The sequence below is a fragment of the Aquila chrysaetos genome, chromosome 4 (genome assembly GCF_900496995.4).
Source record: "Aquila chrysaetos chrysaetos chromosome 4, bAquChr1.4, whole genome shotgun sequence".
Lineage (NCBI taxonomy): Eukaryota > Metazoa > Chordata > Aves > Accipitriformes > Accipitridae > Aquila > Aquila chrysaetos.
In genome coordinates this window covers 76,648,225-76,673,012 of record NC_044007.1, presented here as the reverse complement: position 1 = coordinate 76,673,012, position 24,788 = coordinate 76,648,225, and the positions used below count along the sequence as shown (strand labels likewise).

Genomic DNA, 24,788 nt, shown 5'->3' with positions numbered 1-24,788 from the left:
CTAGTTAAATTTTCATTAGAGGAGTGACTTCCTACTGGAAAACATCACTTTCTTCTAAATGCCCCGTTCTTTTGCTGAGTCTTCAGCTCTGCTTGTTTCTGTGCCTGTAGCTCTTGGATGGGGGGCCTATTAAAAAGTTGCATGCATAAATCCAACTTACCTTACAGTCTTGTAGATCATGAGTGTTTTTCTCCTGCATAATTTCTTCTCATGTTGCAACACATTGCTATTGCACGCTGGTTACTGATCATCTTTCTCTGAAGTACTTGCAAGCAGCAAGTCACACACTGTTTATCACCAGTGGAAAAGATAAGTGTATCTTCACTGCATGCTCACCCAATATGTGATTTTAATTTTTTTTCTTTTCCAATGGAATTGATCAGATGGAGCAGTAGCAAGAAGAAGGGAACAAACAATGCATTGTAATGGGACTCAGAATACTATTTGGTGAATAGCACTGAATAAAGAAGATCTATATCCAAGCAGTTGCTTTGGTGCTTCTTGTGTTTGAAATACTTGCTCGCAATGTTATCTCCTTTCTTGGAGGTAGTTTCACAAGAGTGTGGTGTTAATTGCTTTTCCCAGAAAAAGTAAAGGTATTACTTCTTATGCTCCAAAACAGTTCTTATTCCTTTCTGATAGTATGATCTCAAACCCTCTGGAACATTTTGACTTCAAAAGAAAATCACTGGTTAAGCTGGACAATTTTGAGGGAGATAAGCAGTTAGTGAGTCCTATTAAAGATAGAAGAGAAAGGAGTAGTGACTGTTAATGATATCTTATGAAGCCAAGTAACAAGACTGCACAATGGTAAATGAAATTCAGCAAAACCATATGTCAGGTAGTGAAAGAAATTGCTTGGATGTTTTGATGACCATTTGTTAAGATTTCTGCCAAGTGGTTTTAGTTAAATATCAATGTGAAATGCTGTGTGTAAACATCTGTCAGGCTTCATTAAGAAAGGCTTGCATTTATTAGAAGTATGCTATTATATAAAGACTGGTTCCTCCCACCTGATTTGTGTAATCTTCCATGTTTGCTGAGCACTCAGCAAGAAGAGGTTGAAGAAGTACAGAGAAGAGCAGCAAGAAAGCTGAATACTCCCCTGTGAGAATAGATGAGGTCTCTAGTAGTGATAGCATGTGAATTAAAAATCGCATGATAAAGTGTGGTACTGGGGGAGAGGGATAGTACCAGTGAAAATCTTCCCTGTGCTGACAATAGTCAAGGGAGAAGCAAGAAAATCAAAAGGCATTGTACATAATAAGGTCTTCAATCCACCGTGTAATTAACCCTTGAACACACTGCAGAAGATACTACTGATAGACAGTTTCCTAGGATTAAAATAAAGATCTTATCTTTGATAGAAGAAATAAAATACCTTAACCTAGCTATGGTGAAACTGTTTGGGGTGATATGCTGTAGAGCCTAGTAGAAACCTGCTTATGGGAGTTTATTTTCACACAAGCAGAAATGTAATATTATGGTTTTCTACTGTCCACATAATAAAATTTCCTTTTTGAACTGCCTTTTTTTAAAGCACTTTGCAGAAAAATGGTTAGGCTACCTTGACTTCAGCCCAGCCAAACCCATGCTGGAAGTACTTGTACCTTCTTGTTAAGGCAAGAAGACAGACCCAATTAAAAACAATAGCAATCCTTTTCCCACACAATCATTGCACAGTCATTGTGGTTTATGCTGGGACACAATAGCACATTACTCGGTACATGCAGATGATGGAGAAGAAACCTAATGAGGATGCCTTTTGGCATGGTCTGCTTTCAGCTACTCTATCAAGCTTTATTTAAATGACCTAAACGTAGGTCACCCATAAATTGCTTATGTAATAGCTATCCATACTGTCTAAGACTTCTGAGATTGGTCAAAGGACTCTCTGTAGTTAATAGTTCATGTGTGTTTAATACAATCTACTGAAGGGCTAATTGAAAAAAAAAAGCAAGCTCAGAAGCAAATAAATTACAGCAGTTTATGGAGTTATTTGTTATGTCAATGCGATAGAGAATGTGCCACCCCACAATGGAAAGCTAATTATTTTCCTGCCATGGCAGCTTGCTAACCTGATATATTGCTAATGGACGGATTAGATGGAGGTTTGGCAGCCACTAATATGAGCGAATGATTGTTTTTAAGACCAGTTCATGCTGATGCTGAGGTCCAAGCCACGTAATGATTATGACAACTTAGAGGCAATTCTGCATCTATTATTTAGTGTATCTCTCTCTCTTTTTCCATAGACATTTAAATCTAATTATACATGTACATCCCTAAGCACTCATATATACAGCTGGAATACGTGAGGAAGTCTCATTAGCTAGTTTGTAGCCCAAACATTAAATCTGCAGGTTGGGTTTTGATTTCAGTGTGTTTAAATACGGTATGTTTTCCTTCTTTCATGGCTGTTGTGTTTTGCTGTGATTAGGTAAGCTGCTAAAACATGGAAGAATTGTCAAGTCCAAGTATTGGGGGAAGCGAGGTCCAGGTGTGTTGCCAAAGGCTGCCTGGCTTGCTGGCAAGCAGGCATTCGTCGAGTGTACTGTTATATGCCTGTGGTGCTGAAAAATAACCACTTCCTTGATTTTACTTGCTGGCAGCTCATTTAGCAGAGAAGTTTTATCCACTACACAGTTTTCGTTATGAGCAGGTGATGTATTTGTCAGTATGAGAGGACTTCTTAATTTCACATCAGTCGAGTTTTAATCATCAGTCATCTTAGTTCAGTTTGTTCTGACAGCTGTTTCTTTCCAGTCAAAATGACTGGAGAGTCAAGTCAATTATCTTGAAATACATGGGTTTGTGTTTGTGCCTAGGTATGACCGATTAGGCTTTGGCTCTGAGGTCTGTTGTGGTGCACGCTCCCGCAGGGCCCTGGTGCTCTCTGCCTGGCTATGCTGCTGTCTGTGCAGTCACTTGGCTGTGGCTGTGCACCAGAAGATGCTTCCATGAAAATCCCTGTGGTATCAGCTAAGTGGAAGAGCAGTCTGGAAACCTTTACAGTGCTTGAAGCAAGTTTTGGGGAGGGCAGGAGAAGTTTTCTGGACTCTGGTTTTGAGGACTGCTACCAGAGACAAATACTCGGGATGGAGAGTTGACAGAAAGGGAAAAACTTTCCTGACACAAGTCATGTTAGCGTAAATGAAATACACAGATTACAACACTGGGACAATGCAGAAGGGAACTTTGTAGATTCAGATGACATAAAACCCACTCATATTTACCCCAAGCTGGGATCAGCTCCAAAGGTGTTCTCACCCTTTGATGTCCAGCTGGCAGATTTCTAGCCTCGGGCCTAAGCATGTTCTTTATACGTGTGTATGTACACATATAGAATCATAGAATCATTTAGGTTGGAAAAGACCTTCAAGATCATCGAGTCCAACCGTCAACCATGCCCACTAAACCATGTCCTGAAGTACCCCGTCCACTCACTTTTTGAATACCTCCAGGGATGGTGACTCAACCACTTCCCTGGGCAGCCCATTCCAATGTTTGACAACCCTCTCAGTAAAAAAATTTTTTCTAATATCTAACTTAAATCTCCCTTGCCTCAACTAGAGGCCATGTATATATACATATGCTATAGGGGTCATCAGACACCATGCTTAGTGAAGGCACTTCCCACTTTTGAAACTGCCTTTTGAAACGCTTCCCTGCAGTGGGCCGTGGCCATCACCCTCTTAGTTCACCTCCCAGACATTGGGGACAAACTTTTTAATAGGGGCTGTTGCAATAGGACAAAGGGTAATGGTTTTAAACTAAAAGAGAGTAGATTTAGACTAGCTATAGGGAAGAAATTTTTTACAGTGAGGGTGGTGAAACACTGGAACAGGTTGCCTAAGAGAAGTTGTTGATGCCCCATCGTTGGTAGTGTTCAAGGTCAGGTTGGACAGGGCTCTGAGCAAGCAGATCTAGTTGAAGATGGCCCTGCTTATTGCAGGGGGGTTGGACTAGATGAGCTTTAAAGGACCATCCCTTCCAACCCAAACTACTCTTATGATTCTACATGCAAAGACAGTAAGGTAGGCTGTGTACTGGAGTGGCAGCTGTAGCTTTCTTGCCGCTTTCTTGAGACAAGGTGGTTGGCAACTTGCTGTAACATGCTAATCCTTCCATCTGGACTATATTGCAATGGATGCAAGGGTGAAATGCCTGCTCCCATGGGTGCACAGACCATTGCACCCTAGTTTTGCAGAGAAAGTTGCAGGAGTACTGTACCAAGAGCTGCAAGGCTACTTTTGCTACAGAGCATTAGAGGAGAAGAGATGAAAGATGACATTTTGGCTGGCTGCCTGAAGGTGTGGGCAGTTGTCATGTCATTAGTTGTGGCTACCTTATGCTGTAATATGTTTGTTACAGTTATGAGGCTCAAAATCTAGTGTTTTTATTTCATTTTTGTTGCCTTTTCCTCTTTTAGTAAAGTGAACACAGAGGTTTGGATTTGATCATAAAATTTCTACAGTCCAGGTGCATCACCCATAATTCACCCGTGACTGTAACTAATACACACAAGCTGGAGGTCCCTCCTTGACTGCATGCTCCTTGCAGTGGGGGCAGCTATGGATTGGAGATGCAAGAGCAAGCTCCGTACGTGATTAGAGTGGCCTGAAGATGCGTTCCCAACTGGGCAGTCCCATAAAAAGGTAAATTCCCACGTATTGTCACTAGAGGTCAGTGTTAAAGTAATTTTAAGGTCAAATCTTACCATGTAGTGGATTGTCTGTAAACTCAGGCTGTGGGTGGTTGTGGCACAGATGGGACTTGCACGAAATGAGTAAAATACTGAGCTTAGATAGTTGTGTTGAGTCATTTCATACATTCTTGTAACCCCTCTTGATGGAGTGACTGCTGATTTACCTCCAGATAAATGACAAAATGATTTGATCTGTTGTCTTTTGTGTTCCCTCCTTGCTTACTTGCCTGCTTTATAATTAAAAGTCTGTGTTCCTTTTTAAATTTCTGCGTTGGTTCATTAGCAGACTTCCAACTGAATAGCTGTTAAAATAATTTTCAGCAGGGGGGTGGGAGCATAAGTTAGATACGCAGATACTGTTACGATTCTGTTGTGATTCGCTCGTTTTTGCATATCAGCAGCTGGATTTATAGGAGGTGGTGTCCATGCGTATGAGCGCATCTTGTGTGGAGTCGGAGACATTAAACTTCCTCACCAAAGCCCTGCCTCTAACTTTGGCGTAGATCACTTCAGTCATGTTTGAATATCCCAGCCAAAGAAGAACTGTATGTGAAAGGCAGATCTTCCTGCAAGTTGAATTTGAGTATTTAGTTATTTTGATTTTTGGAATATCTGTGTTTTGTTAAAATAAGGACTAGCTTTTGATGCCAAATTTTTCCTTGGGGAAATAATGTATATAGATATAAGTCTCAAAAGGCAAGACGGATCCGTTCATGCAAGAATGTCCAGTGCATGGCCAAGTGGACCTGCATGTCTGTGTTGGGGTATGTAACGTGTTTGTAGGCTGTGCTCATAGAAAGCTTCTGGATAAACTAAATTTTTGCCTGCCTGAGAATGCTGGGCCACAGGGGTACAGGAAAAGACACTGCCAGTCTCTGTGGCTCACTGAGCCAGCCCTAACCTCCATGGGAGTGATGGGACTCTTGAGGAGTTGCTGTTATCTTCTGCCTGTGAACTTCCAGAGTTGCTTGTCTTTGGGGTTGCGGTGTGTGCCTTGTTCATAGCAGATTGCACTTAGCAGTAATTGGCATTGTGTCTAATCCTTTCTGGTTTAGGGCATATTGGCATGGAAAAGAATTATATGACATGGCAATGCCTGGAAAATAACAAGTAGCCTCATGTGAATGTGATTATTCATCAATACGGGTTTGAACATTGTGGTACACATCGAGGAAGGAAAAACAGACTTTATGGGGAAAGGAACGAAATCTCCCTGATTTCAGGGAGAGCATGGTGTCTCATGTGGCCTTTGTAACTCTAAAATAATGAACTTATTTTCAAACATAAGATTATTTGATTATATTTACCTTTATATTCCTGGACAAAATAGTGTTACTTAAATGGTTGTCATGCCTTCCATTTATGGAAGGTGAAATGACATTTGCATTTTGTGCTGTCTCAAAGCCTTAACTTACCCAAAATTGTTTTAGTGTGACAAACCAGCTTGAGTGATAATTAAAGAAAGAATAGCTTAGCATAAATGCATATATATGTGCTTTCATCATTTTCATAGAAAGACAGCTGAGTAGTTCCCAGCAGTGAACTCTCAGTGCCTGTTTTCCATAAAGAAAATTCAAGAAATACTTAAGAATACCGAAACCCCAATGATTTCAGGCCTCATGAGATGCACCCACAGGAATACCAAGCTGCTGGATGAGTCAGTATAGATTGGTTTCCATGGATTGTTTGGGAGTTTGATAACATGACACGGATTTATTCAGTCAACCTGCATTTCTGGAGTATTTTTATTAGGAAGGTCAGTGATCTGTCTGAGCCTAATTATCCCATCTGGCAAGTGCACTTGAGGCACACAAATTTCCTGCAGTTCGTGTGCACAAAGAAATGATGTGCCTAGCATGTTATTTGTTCAGCTCTGACTCCTCAGCTGAACCAAAAGGTATCTGCTGGCAGCTGCATTGCCTATAGTAGCCTTAGGTGTGGCTCTGGGAAAGGACTCGGGTTTGCATCTCCAGCTTTATGGGGAGAGCTTCCTCTGCTGCTCTGCTATGGGGACTCTCGTTTTCATCCTGTTTTTTTTTAACTCACTCTTTCAGTGGTCTCAGAGGACAGTTAAAAGTTGTGTGTTGGTTCAGAGCTTCTTTTCAATTCTTCAGAAGTTTCTTTCATTCTTCTGGTACCACTGAAATGTTAGGTGGACTTTTCAGAAAGACCTCCAGGTCTTCAAGTTGCAGCATCATAGTGCTAGCATTCTCTGTTTTAAGTCTTTATACAGACCTCCACGAACACAGGATGTAGCCAGCCCAACCGTCTCCAACGCAGTTCAGCCACATGGTGCCTCTGTAATGCATAGAAGGAGGGTTGGAGAAGAACGCTTGTGGAGCAACTACCATGTCCACATGGTCATGCACACACAAGACGTGGACGAAAAAGAAAACGAACATGTTAACTCTTGGGTTATATATTAGCATACAAACTGCTAAAACCCTCCATTCTTTCCTAGGGCATCCATTCAAAATGCCAGCCAAAATTAGTATCGATTACAGACAGTCAGTATACTTAAACTTTCACCAAGACTATGTGCAAAACTGAAATCTTCAGAGACATCATTATTAATGAAGCTGCTCAGTCATATGCAATAATATAGGTATATATTTTAAGACACCAATTTCCATGCTTTGTAATCGCATTTCAGCTCTGAAAAGAATGAAATATAATGCTTGCTGGAAAATCTTTTAGATAAATCTATGAATTCAGTCAGAGCTGTATGTCCTTTGTCTGCTGCTAAGCTCTTTCATTAGTGGCTCTTGACAAAACAGTGCTATGTAAAAGGTGACAGTCAAACTGATAAAAATCCAATTTTCTTTGTTTAACCAGAAACAGGTGTGCAGTCTATGTATTTTCTCTATGAGCTTTGAGACTGCTGATGGGATTGAGATAGGTCTGTAGCTATCAGGTTTGCAGCTTGAATTCTGTCACTGGCCGTTTTCCCACTAGTATGAACTATACTTATTAGCAGAGGCACAGAGCAAAGCTGTGCCAAGCTGTGATAAAGATTATATGCACTAGAGCGATAAAAGAAAACAAAATATTATTGTATCCCAGGAACGTGCTGATATATAGAGGTTTTGAAAAACTGTAATAAGGGAGGGAAAACTCAAAGGAAAAGCTTGCCCCTCCCCCCGAATAATTTCATAAATGAGTAAAATGGAGTGTGCTAGCCCCTGTTATGTCTGTGTTTGTAAACATGCAGACTTGTAGAGAGAGTAAACCCATCTCTTCTGGTGCTGCAGTGAAAACGTGGGTGCTTTTTCTAGTATAATCATTGAAATGTTAAATGTTTCAACAAAAAGCTTATCATTCCTATGTTTGGAAGATAACTCAGGAAAAGTCTGGGATACCTTGGCTATGTGGAACAAGGTAACATTGTTTACTTTCCTGATAAATGTGATTTGGTACACTGGTCCAGTAAGCAATTATAATTGCTTGAAGCAATTATAATTGCAGGTATTTCTTGATCATCTAAGCTGATCTTTAATTCTGCCAGCTTAGTTCAAATAGGGCTTAAGTGATTTAAAGAAAGGAGATGGAAGGTGTGGGAATGAGGAAAAAATGAGAGAGAAGAATGAAGAGGAAGAAAGGGTGGACAAGGAGTCAAGGAAGATGGGAGAGGTAGAAGTAGACTATGGCATGCTGAAGGAAAAAGATTGTGTACCCATAGTGAGGTAGGCAAGAGGTGCTCCTACTTGCAGTCTGATGTATGTTCTTGTTATCTGTGTTTGGGGGAGAAGAATACACCCGGCCGCAGGGTTAAGTCCAAATGTTTGCAAGTGAAGAAGTAGGGAGTGTGAGGCATGGAAAGCAGAGCCGTGGTGGCCGTATATTCTGCACAGACTCTGCATCTGCTTAGCTGGCTATAGCCCTGCAAGGCAGACAGGAGCAAACTGCATGGTGCATGCGTCTCTGTCTTCCCTGAATCTCTCCTGCAGTACTGCAAGCACCAGATTTATTTCATTGTTTTAATCATCCTCAACAAAGTCATCCATCAGTGTCTTAAAACTTTCCTCCTAGGATAGGAGCTAAGCAGCCATTTTATTGATGAGCTTATTGAGATTTTATATGTGTCTGACAGTGGCTTTCATCACGGCACAGTTCTGTTGCTTTGGCAGGAGAATTTTATCTAAAATGTATGAAACAAAGGGGGGTGGGGGCTTGGCACAGTTAAATATTTAAAAAAAAAGGGAAGTTGGTGGTAGAGATCTGTAGTCTGTAGAGGCACTGGGGTATTCAATAAATAGAACTATTAGCTGAAAATTCACAGGGTTTTTTTGGTTGTGTGTTTTTGGTTTTTTTGAAGTAGTTATTGCCTTTAGTCATAATAGATTTTTCATGACCTTGGAACTAATTGTAAGCAGCAGAGGAACTTAAGGAAAGATTGAATGATTTCACTTCTGAGTTGTTTTTCCTGGGTAAACAGACATGATGTTTTTCATTGGTGGCAAAAGGTTTCAGTGCTGCAGGTTGTAAAGATACCATTTTGTCTTTTGCAAGCACAAAAATCACAGGGAAATTGGTTTGGTTTTTTTTTTAAGGAGAGTGGAGGAAAGAGGAGAAGCTGTAAGATGCAGCCCTACATGTAAAGTATCCTCTGAGTTCAACATCACACGGACGTTCTATGTGATGTACTTTATGGACTCACAGATTTTCAGTGTCTAGGGCAAGCATCCTGAGTGTGAGAAACTCAGGGAACGGGGACCCAAGGGCATCTCATCCAGTATGAGTCCATGACATCCCTACGTGCTGTTGTTTGAGGGAAGACCATGATGCCCAGTTTTATTTGTTGCTGTCAAAGCTGGTGTCAGCTGGAAAAAAAAATATTTAAGGTTTGGGGAATGATTTGATTTTTCCTCCTCTGTTATTTTAAGGAGATGACGTCCATTTCAAACGGGAAGTGCTGAAATGAGCATTTCTGATCTGTCTTGTGACACCTGTAGTTCATGTGAAGTTTTTGGCAGCGATAATGGATTCATTGCTTGGATAAAATTACTCCCTCCCAGCTGCCTTTGCGTGGTTTTATGTTAGCTTGCATAAGTAACTCAAAAAGGATTAGTAGCGTACATTCCTTGACCAGATCAAGCAAAATGTAACATGGCATCTTGGTGCCTCCTTCCTCAGACCACAGGATCAAAAAAGTCTTGCTTGGAGAGACTTGCAGTCTCGGGGCAGCTTTCACTACATTTGCTATTGGCTTGTTTATGTTGGCAATAGCACTAAAGACTCTGAATCCGGGAACCAGGACTAGATTAATTAGTAAGTATTATGTGAGTACAGAATAAAAAGTAAATCCCTGATTTAACAAGTTTACAGTCTAAATGTATATTTGTCATAAGGAGTATGTTGTTATTTTTGTAAACATAATTCTTAATGCCACAGTCCCCAAACTGTCAATTCCTAAACTATCAGTTGCCTATCCTGTACACACAGTGATTTTCTCACCCTGACACGTTACTTTTTGTAGCCACAAAACATAGGGGATTTGGCTAGCGTTGAAGGGTGTGTATTGAGTATGGAGGGAAAAAAACTGATCATTATTATTATTCATGAATGGGACAATTCAGTACAGTATATTGGTAATCCTGTGCCAACATGAAGTTTGAAAGTACTGAAAAAATAGAAAATAGCGTCAATCGTTAATCTGGAAGCTTGGCCAGGGAACAAAGCAAGGAACCTTCAGGACACCTTTAAAGGAATTATTATTAATTAACATGCTTATTCCAGTTTAATAAGCTTGCTTATTTGACCCTGACTTCAGTTTCTTTAATTGCTTTCATTAAGCCACAAAGAAGGTGTAAATGTTTAAGTAAATGAGGAACTTACCACTTCTTTGTCCAATCTATTTGTTAAGAATACGGGTACTCAGGCATTTATTAGTGCCATCAATATTGCCTTGCTGCCTGGTTTATTTGGAAAATAAAAAGGTATAAGCGGTATGCTTAGGTAAGGATTTACATCCAAATGAAGGTGAAGTGTCTCTCAGGTTGTTTTCTTGTTTATTATAATTTTAGTTGCCAACCTTCTGACTCACTGGTTTGGACTGTAGCCAGGTTAGATTTGGGTTATTGCCTATTTCTAGTGTTTTCAAAATAGCCAGTGCATGTGTTGAGTTGTGTGTATGCTTATAAATATTTCCTGTGGGCTTCTGCTATGTGCAGTTGTGCAGAATGGGAGAATTCAGATTGCCATTTTAACAATTTTAGATTTTACTTAGCACAACTGCAAGGAAGGAGTTCCTTGTCCTGTATATAGACATGTAGATACAATGATAGAGCTGTGAGTTACCAAGTCTGATTTGGCTGTGTTGCACAGCTGGTCGTCATACAGTCCTAACAGACTGAAATTAGGATAGACTGTTTTCTAAACTTATCTCTGAAGAAAAAGGAAAAAACCCAAACAAACAAAACACCAAAACCAAAGAAGAAAACATCAAGACAGGACTACAGCACTGCAGCAGGAGCCTGATCTAGGACAAGGTCTTCTGTTGCTACCTGTAATAAACGTCAGCAGTTGCATTTCACCACAGGAAAAAAAAAAAAAATGAAGTGACCCACATCCCTATATTATATCTGCTTTACAGGAAAGACAGTTGTGTTATTTTATTTTGTGTTTATTGATAGCAGAAAGGCAACTGTGACTTGAGAAAGCAGGCAGTCCCTGCTCTGAACAACTCACATCTTAAATAAATAATTGTGTCAGCGTAAGGAGAATGGGAGGGAGAGGGTGACACTGGGTTTGCGTACACACTGTCTTGGTGTGTGAAGGTGCTCTGTAACTCAGTACTTCTTAGTGCTGAAGGTGTTCAAGATATTGAACTATTCAGAAGTTCTCTTTTTCACCTCTGCAGCCTGAGTTTAACTCTCTAACGAGCTGTTGTCCTGTGTGTCAACAGCTGACTTGGAGTGTGTCCACCATAGGAGACAGCAGCATCTTTCTGTGCCTTCCCAGCTGAGGTGTTGGTGGCTTGGAAAGGTTTAACTGGGGAGAGGTCCCGCACCCTTCCTTCGAGCAAGGCTTCAGGTTCCCTGCGGTGCTGCCCAGTCTTCTCCAAGACGTTCGGGCCTCTCCATTTCCTATCTTTGGCCTGCGGTTTTCTGCACTTTTCAAGCTCCTGCTCACCCACGAAGATGTGGTGGGTTTTGGGGCAAGAACCCCCTTCCCTTAAGTTCTTCACACGTGGATAGCTGCTGCCTCCTCTTCTGGCTTCCAGGAGTGCCGGCTTGCAAAACGGGGTGAACCTTATGCCCAGCAGCTCGTGTAGCATGAAACAACTGGCAATGTAGAAACCAACACCTGAGAGGAATCTAACGCGGCTGCAGAGGGTGTTTGCACGTATGGCTGGAGGTGAGGGCATGAGCCGCTGCGGTGGCGGGGGGAGCGGAGCCAGCCGGCAGCGCTCACCAAGGAGCGGCTGTGGCACCAGGAAGCCACCGTCACGCGGTGTGGGGTAGAATTGAATCGTCTATAAACCGCCTTGTGGTTTAAAGGATATATATTAGTATGTGGCAGTGTGGTAGTCAGATGTGCCATCAGACCAGTTGGTGACAACTTTGTTAAGCTCTGGTGGAAATCAGGACAAAACCTGCACTGGAGCATTGGCATGTCAGAGTTGTCATTTGTTTTCTCTGGCAGTCATCTTTGGATTACTGATAATTAGAGGATATGTTGACTCATTTGCCTGTGCTTTGAAGCTAATGATTATTTGAAAAGGAAATAAAGTGACCTCTGAGCGAGGCGATGCTGGCTGGTCTGAACAGGGGGTTGCCACTGCAGGAATTGTGCACCCAGCCGTAGGTTTAGGATTGCATGTCTGTCTTTGCTGCAGGTTTAATGTAATTTAAAATAAATGGGAAGATTGAAAGGTGTGGGACAAAGAGGATAGTGCAGTGGAAAACTATATGTCACTAAACTGAAAAACCCTCTGTTAGAAAATGTGCAGTCTTTGATGTCTTGGTTGTTTAGATCACATACCATTAAAAATGGGATTAAAACCATGTTCATTTTATACATCATATCTCCACCACTGCAAGCACTTTCAAGTTGCAATCAGTTAAGGAGCTTTTAATGATAATGACCCAATTATTTTTAAGACTTGGTAGTAAACACATCATGTCGATATTTTAAGTGTTTAAATTAATGATTTCAGTTTTACAACTTGGTAAAAGCTACTGTAAGAAATAAGCATGCCGTATGAAATTCCATTGGCCAGGCACCCTTTAATCATACCCTATTCTTGTTATAACAGGAAGCATTAATTAAAATTGGAAGCCCATGAGTAATTATTTCTTTCCTTGCAGTTTTCTTTGGATGGCATTATTACGTTTAAATCCTGCATGAAGGTCGTGGTTAAGGTGGTTTAAACATCAGTGAATAGTTTTCAGTGTTTCAGAGGCAAGGAGCTACAAACTGGTGTTTTCCTATACAGGATGCTGTCAGAGTTGCACTGTTATTTATTTTCTTTAATTTGATTATTAGAGTTTCTGATTACTTCCTTAAAAGTGGAGGAAGGAATTAAAATGGGTATTTCATAATTAGTGTAAGATGACCACAGACTCTGCTAATAGTCTTTCACAAATGATAGTGATTCTGGACAAGTGATTACAGATATCATGTCCTCTGCAATAACTGCCCATAAGCACGTGCCCAATAGTATCCCTTTTTTTTTAGTTTTGAGGAGCAAGCAGCTCTATTTGTTGCAGGGATCAGACTCCACCGCTGCTCCTGGCTGCCTGGCACGACATCCCAAGAAAGTCCTGAGCCTCAGTCAGACCTGTAAGATGAACCAGGTGGACTTGCTGCTCCTTAAAAGAGCTGCAGTTTCTCTTTTAGGCAAGGTTCAAGGCAAGTGGCTAAAGAACTAAGACTGAGTTCATCTCAGTTGTCTTCCTGTTCTCTTGTGTGCAGTTGTTTTTGCTCCAGCACAATGCTGTCAAAATAGAGGTACCCGATGCGGTGTGAGTGAGAGAGGGCTGTGCTAGCTACATGGAAAAAGAAGTCTGTGCTTGTGTGCTCATTTATTTTATTTTGTAAGGGGGGCTGAGCTCATTTGGTGTTTTCTGGATAGCATAGTGTTCTCTAAAAAACAAAACAAACAAAAAACCCCGACGAGTCATGGTTAAGCCTATAACTTTAAATTTCATCTTGCAGAACAAAGACTTTGTCAGTCTTTTTCTGCTTTCCTTTGCTCTGAGTTTTCATGCCAGGTGTTTACTCTCGGGATCAAGTATTCGGCTTGTACCATGGACAGGTGAACGCTGACAGAGCTGAGCTCTCTTGCAATAATGGCTTTAAAGTGAACCACGCAGAGCTGGTGGCCTGACCCTTCCCACAGAGTTTGGTGTTCCTCTTCTAGGCTGGTTAATGGACAGCTAGAGCACGTGTATATCCCTGCAACTTGTACACTGCTTTAGTGTTAGAAAAAAACTGAGTTGTTTGTAAGGAAGCATATTACAGCAACCCCAAATCTTGGCAAGTGTGTAAAATAAGAAATTATTGTCATAGGCAGTCTTCTGTTTGCAAGTGTATTTTAATATTTTAACCATATACATATTATTTTTTCTCTGGTTTTGAATATTAACTAGAATACTATCTTTCTCTTTATACTTTCTGCAATGTAGACATACAGTGTAATATATAATAATTATATGTACAATACATTCTATGATAATGTACTATATAATACACACAGCATACAGTTATGTATGTGTGTGTATATATATGTATACACACATGTATATATGTGCATACGCATATTCTGAATTTTGAAAACCCTGCTGCTGCTGTGAGTTTTGGTGTCATTTCAATACCTCATTGACAAGGAGAGGGTATAAGTTGTGTGTAAAAACATCTACTTGTAACAAGCTAATGGCAGGATCACAGCTTAGTCCCCTTAGTAATGTCCCCTGGTATGTATTCTGTAATTGCTTTAATTGCTCTATCTCCTAGCTTTCCTGAGCAGAAAATGCCACTGAAAGGCTGCCATAATACATGGTAAATATATTTCCGTCCATGCTTCTAAACAGGTAGGTGTCCTCCACCAGTCTGTTTTAGTCAGTGAGCTGTAATCAGAAATTTCAACATGTTACAGCCTGAGGTGACAAATCTGGGGGTTGTTTTTTGGGTTGTGCCTGTTTGTAAGTTCTGGTTTGGCCTTGATGACCACCTCTCAGTGGTAGCCTGATGTAATTCTTAATGATGGCACTGACCTATATATACATATATATGCTAGAGACATTTTTATTTAAATTAAAAAAAAAAGAAAATTTTAATATAAGTATCTATGGATAACAACTTTGAAATACCAGAGGGCAACTAAATAATTCTATGACTGATTTGGCAAGATGCAAACTCATTTTAAAAGCTCCAGGCTGCTTTGGGATCCACTGAATTTCCAGTCTTCCTGTTAGTATTGGCTATCCATCCATAACTTGTTGGTCCTGGCAGGAGACGTTTGCATTACAGGAGCTGTCTCCAACTGATACTTTCCTTCTCCTATATGCTGGATGAGTAGATTGTGAATCAGGTTTTGTTTTGGCAAGGGAGAGTTTATAGCACTGTTAATTGATAACAGCCATTGTGCTTTTAGGGATGTGGAGGTGGCATATGAATTCCTGAAGTTTCTGCAAGAGAACAGTGAAAGCACTGTGTGCATTCACATACACGAAAAGGAGTATATTCCCCAACAAACATTTGTCCAAATATGTAGATATTCCAGGTTTTTTTGCCTGCAAGTGCACTAATCGATTATCACACCGGGCGGGACACAGTTAGCTTTCCTTCTTTTACATTTGCAAAGGTGCTTGTTATATACTGAAAGTTTAAGCTTGCCTTCAAAAAGAAAATACTTAAATCTTGCCCCCATTCATAATCATATAGTTAACAGCTATGCAGCAAAATAGCATTGGTCCGCATTCTCAGCAGGGCTTTATTAATGCAAGTCATTCAAGCTCATACTTGAAAGTCAATGGAGATAATCTGGTGTATAATAGCCATGGATCTGGCTCATTTTTCACATGCTATGAGCACTGCTAATCATGTTCATACAAACCTCTGCTTTGCCAGAGTTTCCTTGTGACCTTGAAAAAAAAGAGATTTTAGAACTACCTTATGTTTAAAATGACGGGAATGGAAATCTCTTTCTCTTCCCTCATCTTTTTTTTTCTTGCTTGACAGTGAATTATGGCAGAACAAGTTTTATTATACAGTAGTACATTGTATCATGATTAGAGTCTCTGACAGAGCATTAAATATTACTATTCTATACAATTTCCGGTTAAGCAACCATTCTTGCTTTTCAGTTGCTTTCAGTGCTGGTCCTCTGTCCGTATATATGTGTGCATAGGTGCTTCATTTTGTATTGCACAGATAGGTAATTTTAAATTTCCTAATAATTTGAGCATGTGTGTATGTGTGCATGCCACCTTAACACAGAAACAATGATGTAAGTTATGTGTATTGTCTAAGACTGATATATTTATTGAACAGAAGTTGGGGGGGGTGATCTCTCTTCTGAGTGGCACGTTTGAATGTGACTCCAGTGTCTTCTCACCAATGCAAAGCCTCTGTAGAATATTATTGACCTGATACGTTCATTGCAAATGCAAGCTTCAAATACATATAGAAATTATTGTATCAAGCAGCAGTATATGTTCCTATTTGTAATTGATCAGTTTTTTAATTATCATAGCCATATATAACATATTAGTGAAGTAAAAAAGCTTTGATGGTGTGAGTTTGGGAAGCCAACTTATTCTGTTCTCCCCTTCTTCCCACCTTCGTTAAAAAAACCCTTCCCTCCATTTGTCCTGTGTCCTATTTGACTGAATGTGTAGATGCACTCTAAGTCTGACATCTTGTTTGGTCTTCAGAATCATCAGCACTGCCCACACTGCACCATGGTCAGCAGGAGCTTGCACCACGTGGTCTTGTCAAGAGAAGCCCACTGTCCGGGGTTCATGGGGAGAGAGAGATGCCGCTGTGCGTGGTGATGGGGTCCATGGCACATCCCACCTGTAAGGCTGTGCTGGGTGAGTGAGGAATGGGGTCCTTGGGACACAGCGTGCTGCACAGCAGTGCCATAAGGTACAGCTAGCGAAATGGCTCAGAGAGCAAAAGGTTTCATCCTTCATACTGTTAAAGCAGCTAAGCAAAAGCCTACATAGAAAATAACATGTCCTTTGAGGGATCTCTGGAAGTTTAAAGCACCAGAGAATTCATACTTGACATGATGTGATGGTTTTCCAACCTGTCAGTCCCTTGTGGGTAAATGTACATGAAATTACTGTAACTCCTGTCAAAGTGACCTCTGTCATGGTCCTTTGCCATTTTACAGTATAAAGCCATTCTGTGGAAGAACGTCAGAAGGTCTTGTGTGGCAGCAAAAGTTGGAGTGCTGACGCATGCAGGATAAGCGGTGGTAATGCAGAAAGATACTGGTTCTGCAGTGGGATCGCTCTCATGGAACAAGCTCACAAGAGGGGGATTTAGGAAGCATTTGGATGGCCGTAGGCCCTTTCTTTGGGAAGGCATGCATGCATGGTAACACCTGGTGTGTTCATCCCAGTTTGTTGGCCAGATTTCATCTTGAGCAGTTTTTGTTCCTAAAGTATTGATATAGTCTTGCTGATGGCACTGTATCAGCTTTGCTCTACCCTAGAGGCACCTGTTTTTCAGTATCGGATGAAATAATCTCAATAGGCTTATACTTATAGGTTCATATAGAGGTGACTGGACTCTTAGGTCCATGGAAGATGCTTTGTAAATTTATCAGTATTAAGTAGGAAAGAAGCGTGTGTCCACAGGATTGTTTTTTTACTGATCTTTCTCATATAATACCTGTTTTATTGGAAATGTGGTTTTTTTATTTTTTGAGATTTAAAAGTTTTCCTACTAAAACTACTTCCTAATTTTTTCCCTTTCCCACAGCTAACCTCCCTTGTTCAATAAAATCAAAGAGGAAGAAGTGAAAAAGAAGTATGGGGAGGCACAAAGACCTTAATTTTCAAAACCAAAAAAGCTTAAATTCTCTTTAAGTTTTTAAAAAAATCTTTTTTGAAAGGAGGGCTGCTTAGAAGGAAACAAATATGAAATATTTTTTCTCTCATATTCCACATAGAAAAAGAATAATTTTCTAGTATATCGTCAACTTTTTTTTTTTGCCCTTTTTGGGTCAGTGGATCTGTTTCCCCTCTCAGATATAAACTCATGGTGGAGCATTCAATAGACTTAATAAAACCCCCTAGAAAGCTCAGATTTTGTGAGGAAAAAATGGTGAGATGAGTGCTCCTTTGGGCTGCAGCGTTGCAGCAATAGTTGGTATTCACTTTTTACTCCAAGAAGGAACTGATAGTGAAGTCTCATCTCAGGCCCATGTCAAAAAAAAAACCAAAAAAACAAAAAAAAAAAACCCAGTGCTGTTGCCACTGCCTCACTTTCAGGAACCAAAGCAGACTTCGCCACAATCATCTGGTTCCTGTTAAAAGTTACGGACCCCCACAAAAAAGACATCTGCAGTCTTCTTAGCTGCTTGCTGCAGGAAGCTGCAGAGAGCCCTGTTCCTGTGTGCACCTACTTAGGTGGTAAGAAAAAGTAATGTGCTGAGGGCTACACTGAGGACTGCAACACACATAGACTTGGCAATGAGGTAGATTTGAGAAAACTCATTTAGATGTGAGGTGCTCATGCCCTCATAGCTGGAGGAAGAAAGGGTGCTCTTAAATTTGATTTATACTACATGAGCTCTTTTGAAATCTTTCTAATGCCTTGGGCCTGGTTTCCTGAACGTGCAGACATGCACATTTGTGCATGGGAACCTTGCTTGCTTGTTTGTTTAATTTCCTCACTCTTTTATTTTTCCACAGTTTCTTTTACCATCCCCATTCCTCCTCTATTGCTGTGTGGCCAAGATGCTCTATTCTCCTAAGCCTATATGGTTGAATGCCCTGCACAATCTTCCTGCAATCTTTTCATGGAGCTCACATTTGAAAACTGAACACAGGGCAGAGGAGCATCTTAAGGGGAAAAAATAAATGTGGTGGGGGTGGAAGCTTTTCTTAAAATCTTTCTTTTGATAGAAAGCAAACAAATGAGAAACCAAGCCATAGGAAGTCTGTCCGTAATGGGAGTCGAATATGGTCAAATATGGCTAGGCAGGCTAGCCCTCTCCTTTAGATGTTTTTTTTCACTTTTTAACAGCCTGGAAGTGGAATCTGGCTTTTAACCAGAAACCTGTGTTAGAAATGGCGTTTTAAAGGCAACGTTGTGTGCAGGAAGAACTTGCGATAGATTAGTTATTGGGAAAAATAAGTGACTGAGTGCAGCTTTTAAAAGCTCCACTTTGAAAAGAAGTGAAGGCTAAGGAGAGGAAGTGCCAAAGAGATAAAAAGCAAAGTTTTTCTTGCTGCCTTCCATTGTATCTGACATTTTATCCTATTTTAAGAGTTTACCCCTTTCTGACTTGTCAGTATCTGCGTTCAATCATTACTTGTCAACACATTTTTATTTAATATGAATAAATGTGCCATAATTAGCTAAAATATGAGTCTCATAATTACAGGTGTAGAGTTGTTTTATTTGCTAAGACTTTGTGCTCAGGGAAAGTGACACAACATGCCAGGAAGGCTTAAAATCTGAAATCTAAATTTATCAATCTGATTATTTAACCATGATTAGGGTATTTTGACTTAGTCCCAGTATGCTTTTACAGTTCTGGCATTTGCAGAACTAGCCAAAGATGAAGATGCGTTTAACTGTATTTTTTATTGCTGGCATTTTGAGAAGAGCCATTGCTTCTGTTTGCATGTGATTCCCTCAGAGAATCTTATCTTTGCAACTGGATTATTTTGCCCTGCTGCTGGGATGTTTTTACCTGGAGCAGTGTTCCTGATACAGTAGGAATCAACAGACACTCATGCTTGAGGGAAGAGACTTTTTGATGTATTGTATTCCTTGATGTAATTCGTCTGGAATGATACAAATTCTGTATAAAAGTTTCCATTCCAAAGTGCTTTAGTCTATTTTAAAGCATTTAGGTAGTCTTATTCACAGCATTATGGTCAAGATTTTCCTTAAAAATTACTCTGTTTTTTATTGTAATTGCAATTTAGAAATAAAATGATCCCTTGTTAGCCTGTAAATAATAATACTGGAAACATTATTTCCACATGCACTTTAGATAGCAAGAGTATATTTAATGGTTGTTAGAAATTGGTTAGTGTCTCTGTACTGCAATTTTAAGCAAAATTGTCACTTTCATCTAAAGAATTTAGGTGATTTTTCCTTTTTCAAAATGGAAGGGGAAAAATGTATTAAAAATCATGGTTATTCTTGTGCTTAAGAAAGTGAACAGATCCTCAAAATATAAATTTATAGACCCCTGGCTAATCTTGCAGCATGTAAGTCCCAAGATACGGTTTGAAATCCTTGGCTGGAAGGCATTGTAAAGCAGAAAATCCTTATTACCAAGAACTTCAGCTGTTCATCCTCTGAATAACACCTCTGCTGTCTCTCACATTAAAAGAACTAGTCTAGCTCAATGAAATTATTAGGTGAAGGCTCAAAGCAAGTAAAGGGACATAGGTGCTTTCTCGTACATGGCAGAGTGCAACTCTGGAGGTCATTGCCACGGTTACCCCTGGCTGTCGAGAGTTTGCATGGATTTGAAAAATGGTTAGATACATTAATGGAAAGAAGGTCCAATAAAGCAAAATGCAAGGAGCATGGGGGCCAAGGCGTTTTTGTGTCGATTCCTGGGGGAATCAACGTCTTCATCAGTGAACCGGTAGCAGGGAATGTGCAGTTGATTTCCATGGTTTTGGATGGTGTGATGCTCTTCTGGACAGTCCGATGCTGTGCCAGTGGCAAACATCTCTAAAAGTAGCTCACAAAATGGAATGGGTAAAAAGATGACAGACAAGGTTCAGTGTATGGTGATGCCCATAGGGTAAATAATCTAGATGGTGCTTCTGTGCTAGACTGGGAAGCAGTGGTTGTGGCTCAGGAGTGGTCACTGAGAGGTCTCAGAAATCACCAGCTCGATGTGCAGTGGCAGGCAAGAAAGCCAACAAAATATTGCCCATAATCAGAAATACTGTCCGTAATCAAGAAGGATAATGAGAATAAGATAGAGGGTGCCATTTTTTCCCCACCGATGCACCCACATGTGAGCACTGTGTGCAGTCCTCGTCTCTGCACCTGAGGAAGGCTGTAGTGGACGTAGAGGAGGCATGGAGACGAGCAGCTAACACACTGGAGGGGATGGGGCTGGCTGAGGAGAAGAGACGGAAAAGGCTGTCCCTCTTCCTTTTGGAAAGAAGACAGAGGAGGGGATGCGTGAGCAAGGTTTATAGAGTCACGGAGCCTGTGGGGAAGCTGAAATATTTGCCTGCTCCCACAGCACTACAAGTGGCTTTTTAGTGTTTGGTGGATACAGATGCGTATGTAACTCCATCACTGCAGAACCACCTTGTTAATTTTTGAGTGTTACCATGTGGGGGTGTGTTTGTGATACAAATGTTAGAGCCCTGAAAGCTCTTCTGACTGTGGTCGTTCTTTGTTTCCTTCATGTCTAACACACCTGTGAGAGAATTCATTTATGTTTTGACTTTCCCTCACTGTTCAATGAGATTTGTTCCTTCATAGTTTAGTAGCGATGTCAAATAACTAACACTTAGTATTTGGACTGTCAGGCAAAGCCCTAAATGGTCCTATAGAAAGAAAATGTTGATCATAATTATTGTGATTAATTTCCAAATTAGGATTGGGGCTCTAACTTGCAAGGTCCTATGCAAAAAAAATTTGCAAGAAACAGCCTCAGCCCTAAAGAGTTTACAATGCAATAAGCAAGAAAAGGTACAAATAAAAAGGGAAGGAAATCAGTGTAGATATCGTATGATTCTTAAGCTGTTTGCTGTTTGTGGACTGGATCTTCTGTCCTCCAGTCTTCATGCATTCTCTAGTGGAAATGAGACCGCTTAAAACTCCTCCTTTCCTGACCACTTCTCCATCCTCTCTTGAAAACCCATCCAAACCTTTCGTTTCACAAAGATTCCTTACAGAACTCTTTTTTTAAATGCACATTAATACACGGATTTCAATGCCACATGCATAAATTACACACATATTTGACATAAAAAATGAGAAAAGAAATTACTAATCCATTAATGGTTGTAATTACACGTACGTATTGTGCTACGAAAGCTTCTGATATCAAGTGCAAAGGGAATATTTGTAAGTTAAGCCCCTGAGCAAGACAGGAATAAACAACACCTTGCAAAAGGGAACAAGTCAGAGCAGCTGGTGGTTTCTTCCTCTTGGGCTGATATTCCCCCTTTGCTAGGACATCAGTTCTTCTCCAGGAAACATCCCCTTTCCATGTCTCTGAATCCCACGTATTTTACAACACTTTGATCCACTCTGTAATTAAGAGGTCCTCCTTTTAATTTAGTTTTGCCTTCTAGGGGGTTTCTGTAAACTGGTAACGTATTCCACACCAGCTTCCCAGGTCTTCCTTATGCTTATGCTGTGTATGCAGCAGGTGAGCAGTGATCATTTGTATCATCACAGAGAAGAATACCCCGAAGACAGATGAAGTAGATAACATTGTAATCATAAATCAAGTGCTTAATTGTTGGTTGTAGGACATTTTGGAGTTATAACTTCATTAGAAAAGTAAAAAGTAATTTTCAGTTTTGCCACTTTCATTTTATTTACTACTCTTTTTCTAGTGCACTAATCTGAGTTTTATGAAAATCAGTTCAAAGTGTCTTGGGAATCATTTACAATTTCGTAAGGCTCTGGTTTTGCCAAGGAGAAGACAAACATAGCTTTCAGATAAGTATAAAAGCACCAGCTGTTTTTCCCCCTGAATTTTTTTTTTTTCGCATAATACTTGCCTTTGGAGATAATTGTACAAGAAGAAACATATACTATGTGTAAATACTAAAGTATAGGTTCACAATAATTCTGTTACTGTAAATACAAAGACTAGCTTTCATGCCTCAGTAACTGCTCCAGAGGTCTGATGGGGGGAAGAAAAAGAAAAGAGAGATCTAGGAAGCAGCCCAGCCTCCCAATGCCAGCTTGGCCATCTTGTGGGCCATTGCCTGGAAGCCAATTTAGTTTTTGTTGGGACAGAGTTTTCCAGACTGTTAATTTAATGAAAGGCCTGATCTGACTTCTTACTTTTCCCAGAGCTTGATGGCTACTCCTGTGAACAGGAGCTTCAGTAATTCTGGTAGTGCCTGCATCCTCTCCTGCTTTTGGCTTAGTGGTAGGACATTTAAATAGTTCAGCCACTGACTGGGAATCTCGTGTCTCTTCCTTCTTAGAGGAGCAGACATCTTTGCAACCTCCATTATATGAATTTTGGCTGCTTAGATTGTGAGCTTGTGTTGGCTAAAAACGGCAGGGTCCAAATGAGCCCTGATTTCTTTTGAAGGTATGTGTCTGTATCCTGCTGTCTGACTGGGATGAACTGTTGCATCTTCCTTGCCAGAACAGCCCGCCCTCTCACATTAGGGTTGATGGCTAAATATGCAAACTAGATCCATTGATACCTCTTAAAAAGTTGCAGTGGGAGTGTTGAAGGAAACATACAGCTTATCATCATCACCTTACGTTTCTTTAACTAGACCCTGACCCAGCTGACATCCATCCACGTATGTACAAATCTGGCTGTTCTAAGGGGATTGACTCCTTTGCTGTGCTCTTGCCAATTTCACATGCCTGTGTAATGGAAAGAAAGAGTGTGCACTAATAACATCATAGAGAAGAGCACTGCAGTATCAAATGGTGGTCTTAACTTTGCAGCACATGGGAGAATAAGTGCTGGGTTCAGACATCAGAAGTGAAGAAGTTGAGCAATATTGTGTGGAAGATTTCTTTTGTGTAGTGCATATCCTTTTGTCTGCCCCTGCAATTTCTGTGCTGCTGCACTTCTCTGAGATGAAAGGATTTGTGTAACTTGCAGAGGCAATCTTTGCATTTAACAAAACTGGTTCCTGTATCTTTAGTAATTCATGTCTCTCACTTCAAATCATCTCCTTCCATCTCAACAAAGAGACGATCCCTTAAAACCATTTTGCCAGTCGCCCTGCCTGCTTTCCTGCCTTTTTCCTTCCTGCTTGCAATCCCACTAATCTGGTTTCTTCCAACATGTGGCTTCCTACTCTTTTGCCTTTGCAATGAATCACCCTTCTGTATTCTGGTTTCCCACTCTTCCTACCCCAAAGCATCTCTGTTAGCCAGTTGTTGATTCATGAGTTGTGTAAGGGCGATGCAAATGGAAACAAGAGGGAATTAACTTCTGATAGTCAGTGATGGGATTTCCATGTTGCAGCTTAATATATTTAGTTTTACTTAGTACCTGGCTGCATTTCTAAACAGCTGTCTTTAGACGTGGTCCTAAGTTGAGTATGTGAGGTCTCCTCAGGAACGGGGGTCTTACATTTGCAGCTCTGACTTGTTGACAGCTCCTGATCAACAGAATAATAACTATTATTTGGTGCACCCTTTCCTATCCTGAGTATTTCTATGGTCCAAATTGCTATGCTATTTTAGCGTCTCAGCCTTTATTCTGTGCAAGACCTCTGTCAGGTAAGAAAGCGGTACGAGCCCATGTCAGAAATTGGGCTGAAACGCGAGGAGGGTATCTGCGTGCTGGTGAAGGGGACAACCTGTAGACTAGGCTGTGGCAGCACCTGTCTGAAGGAGGTGCGATGACTTGCCCCCCGGAGGTGCCCCTTCTTTCCTCTCCATACATGGGGGCCGCAGATGGCTGGCTTCAACCAGATCCCTTCGGTTTAGGTGGCAAAGTTGGGTGCCGAGTGACTTACCTCCAAGGCTGTGGCTGTCCGGGAGGAGTGCGCTGGAGTAGGGACCGACGCCAGACTTTCCCTGGGTCGCATCCTGGCCGGCTGTGGGAGCAGAGCTGCTCAGGGTACCAGGGGCAGGAAGGGTGTGCTCTCACAGCAATGTGTTTCTGATATTTTCTCTTAGGCTTCCTGAACGGGTACAAAATACAGTCTTTCCAAAGCAAGCTCTCTCAGTGCTGTGTTTCATAACCACCAGG

General features: G+C 40.8%; 1 protein-coding gene across 3 annotated transcripts in view; it reads left to right on the top strand.

Annotated features, from left to right (window-relative positions):
• The window catches only part of VWC2 (von Willebrand factor C domain containing 2), a 56,498-nt gene that overhangs the window by 18,704 nt on the left and 13,006 nt on the right, over positions 1 to 24,788 (top strand). For 2 of the 3 annotated variants that reach the window (XM_030012914.2, XM_030012915.2), the window contains exon 4: positions 16,588 to 16,746. The exons of the other annotated variant lie outside the window; for it this stretch is intronic. In XM_030012914.2, the coding sequence (XP_029868774.1) occupies positions 16,588 to 16,746 (159 nt within the window). The remainder of the gene's footprint in view (positions 1 to 16,587; positions 16,747 to 24,788) is intronic. 3 annotated transcript variants of the gene reach the window in all.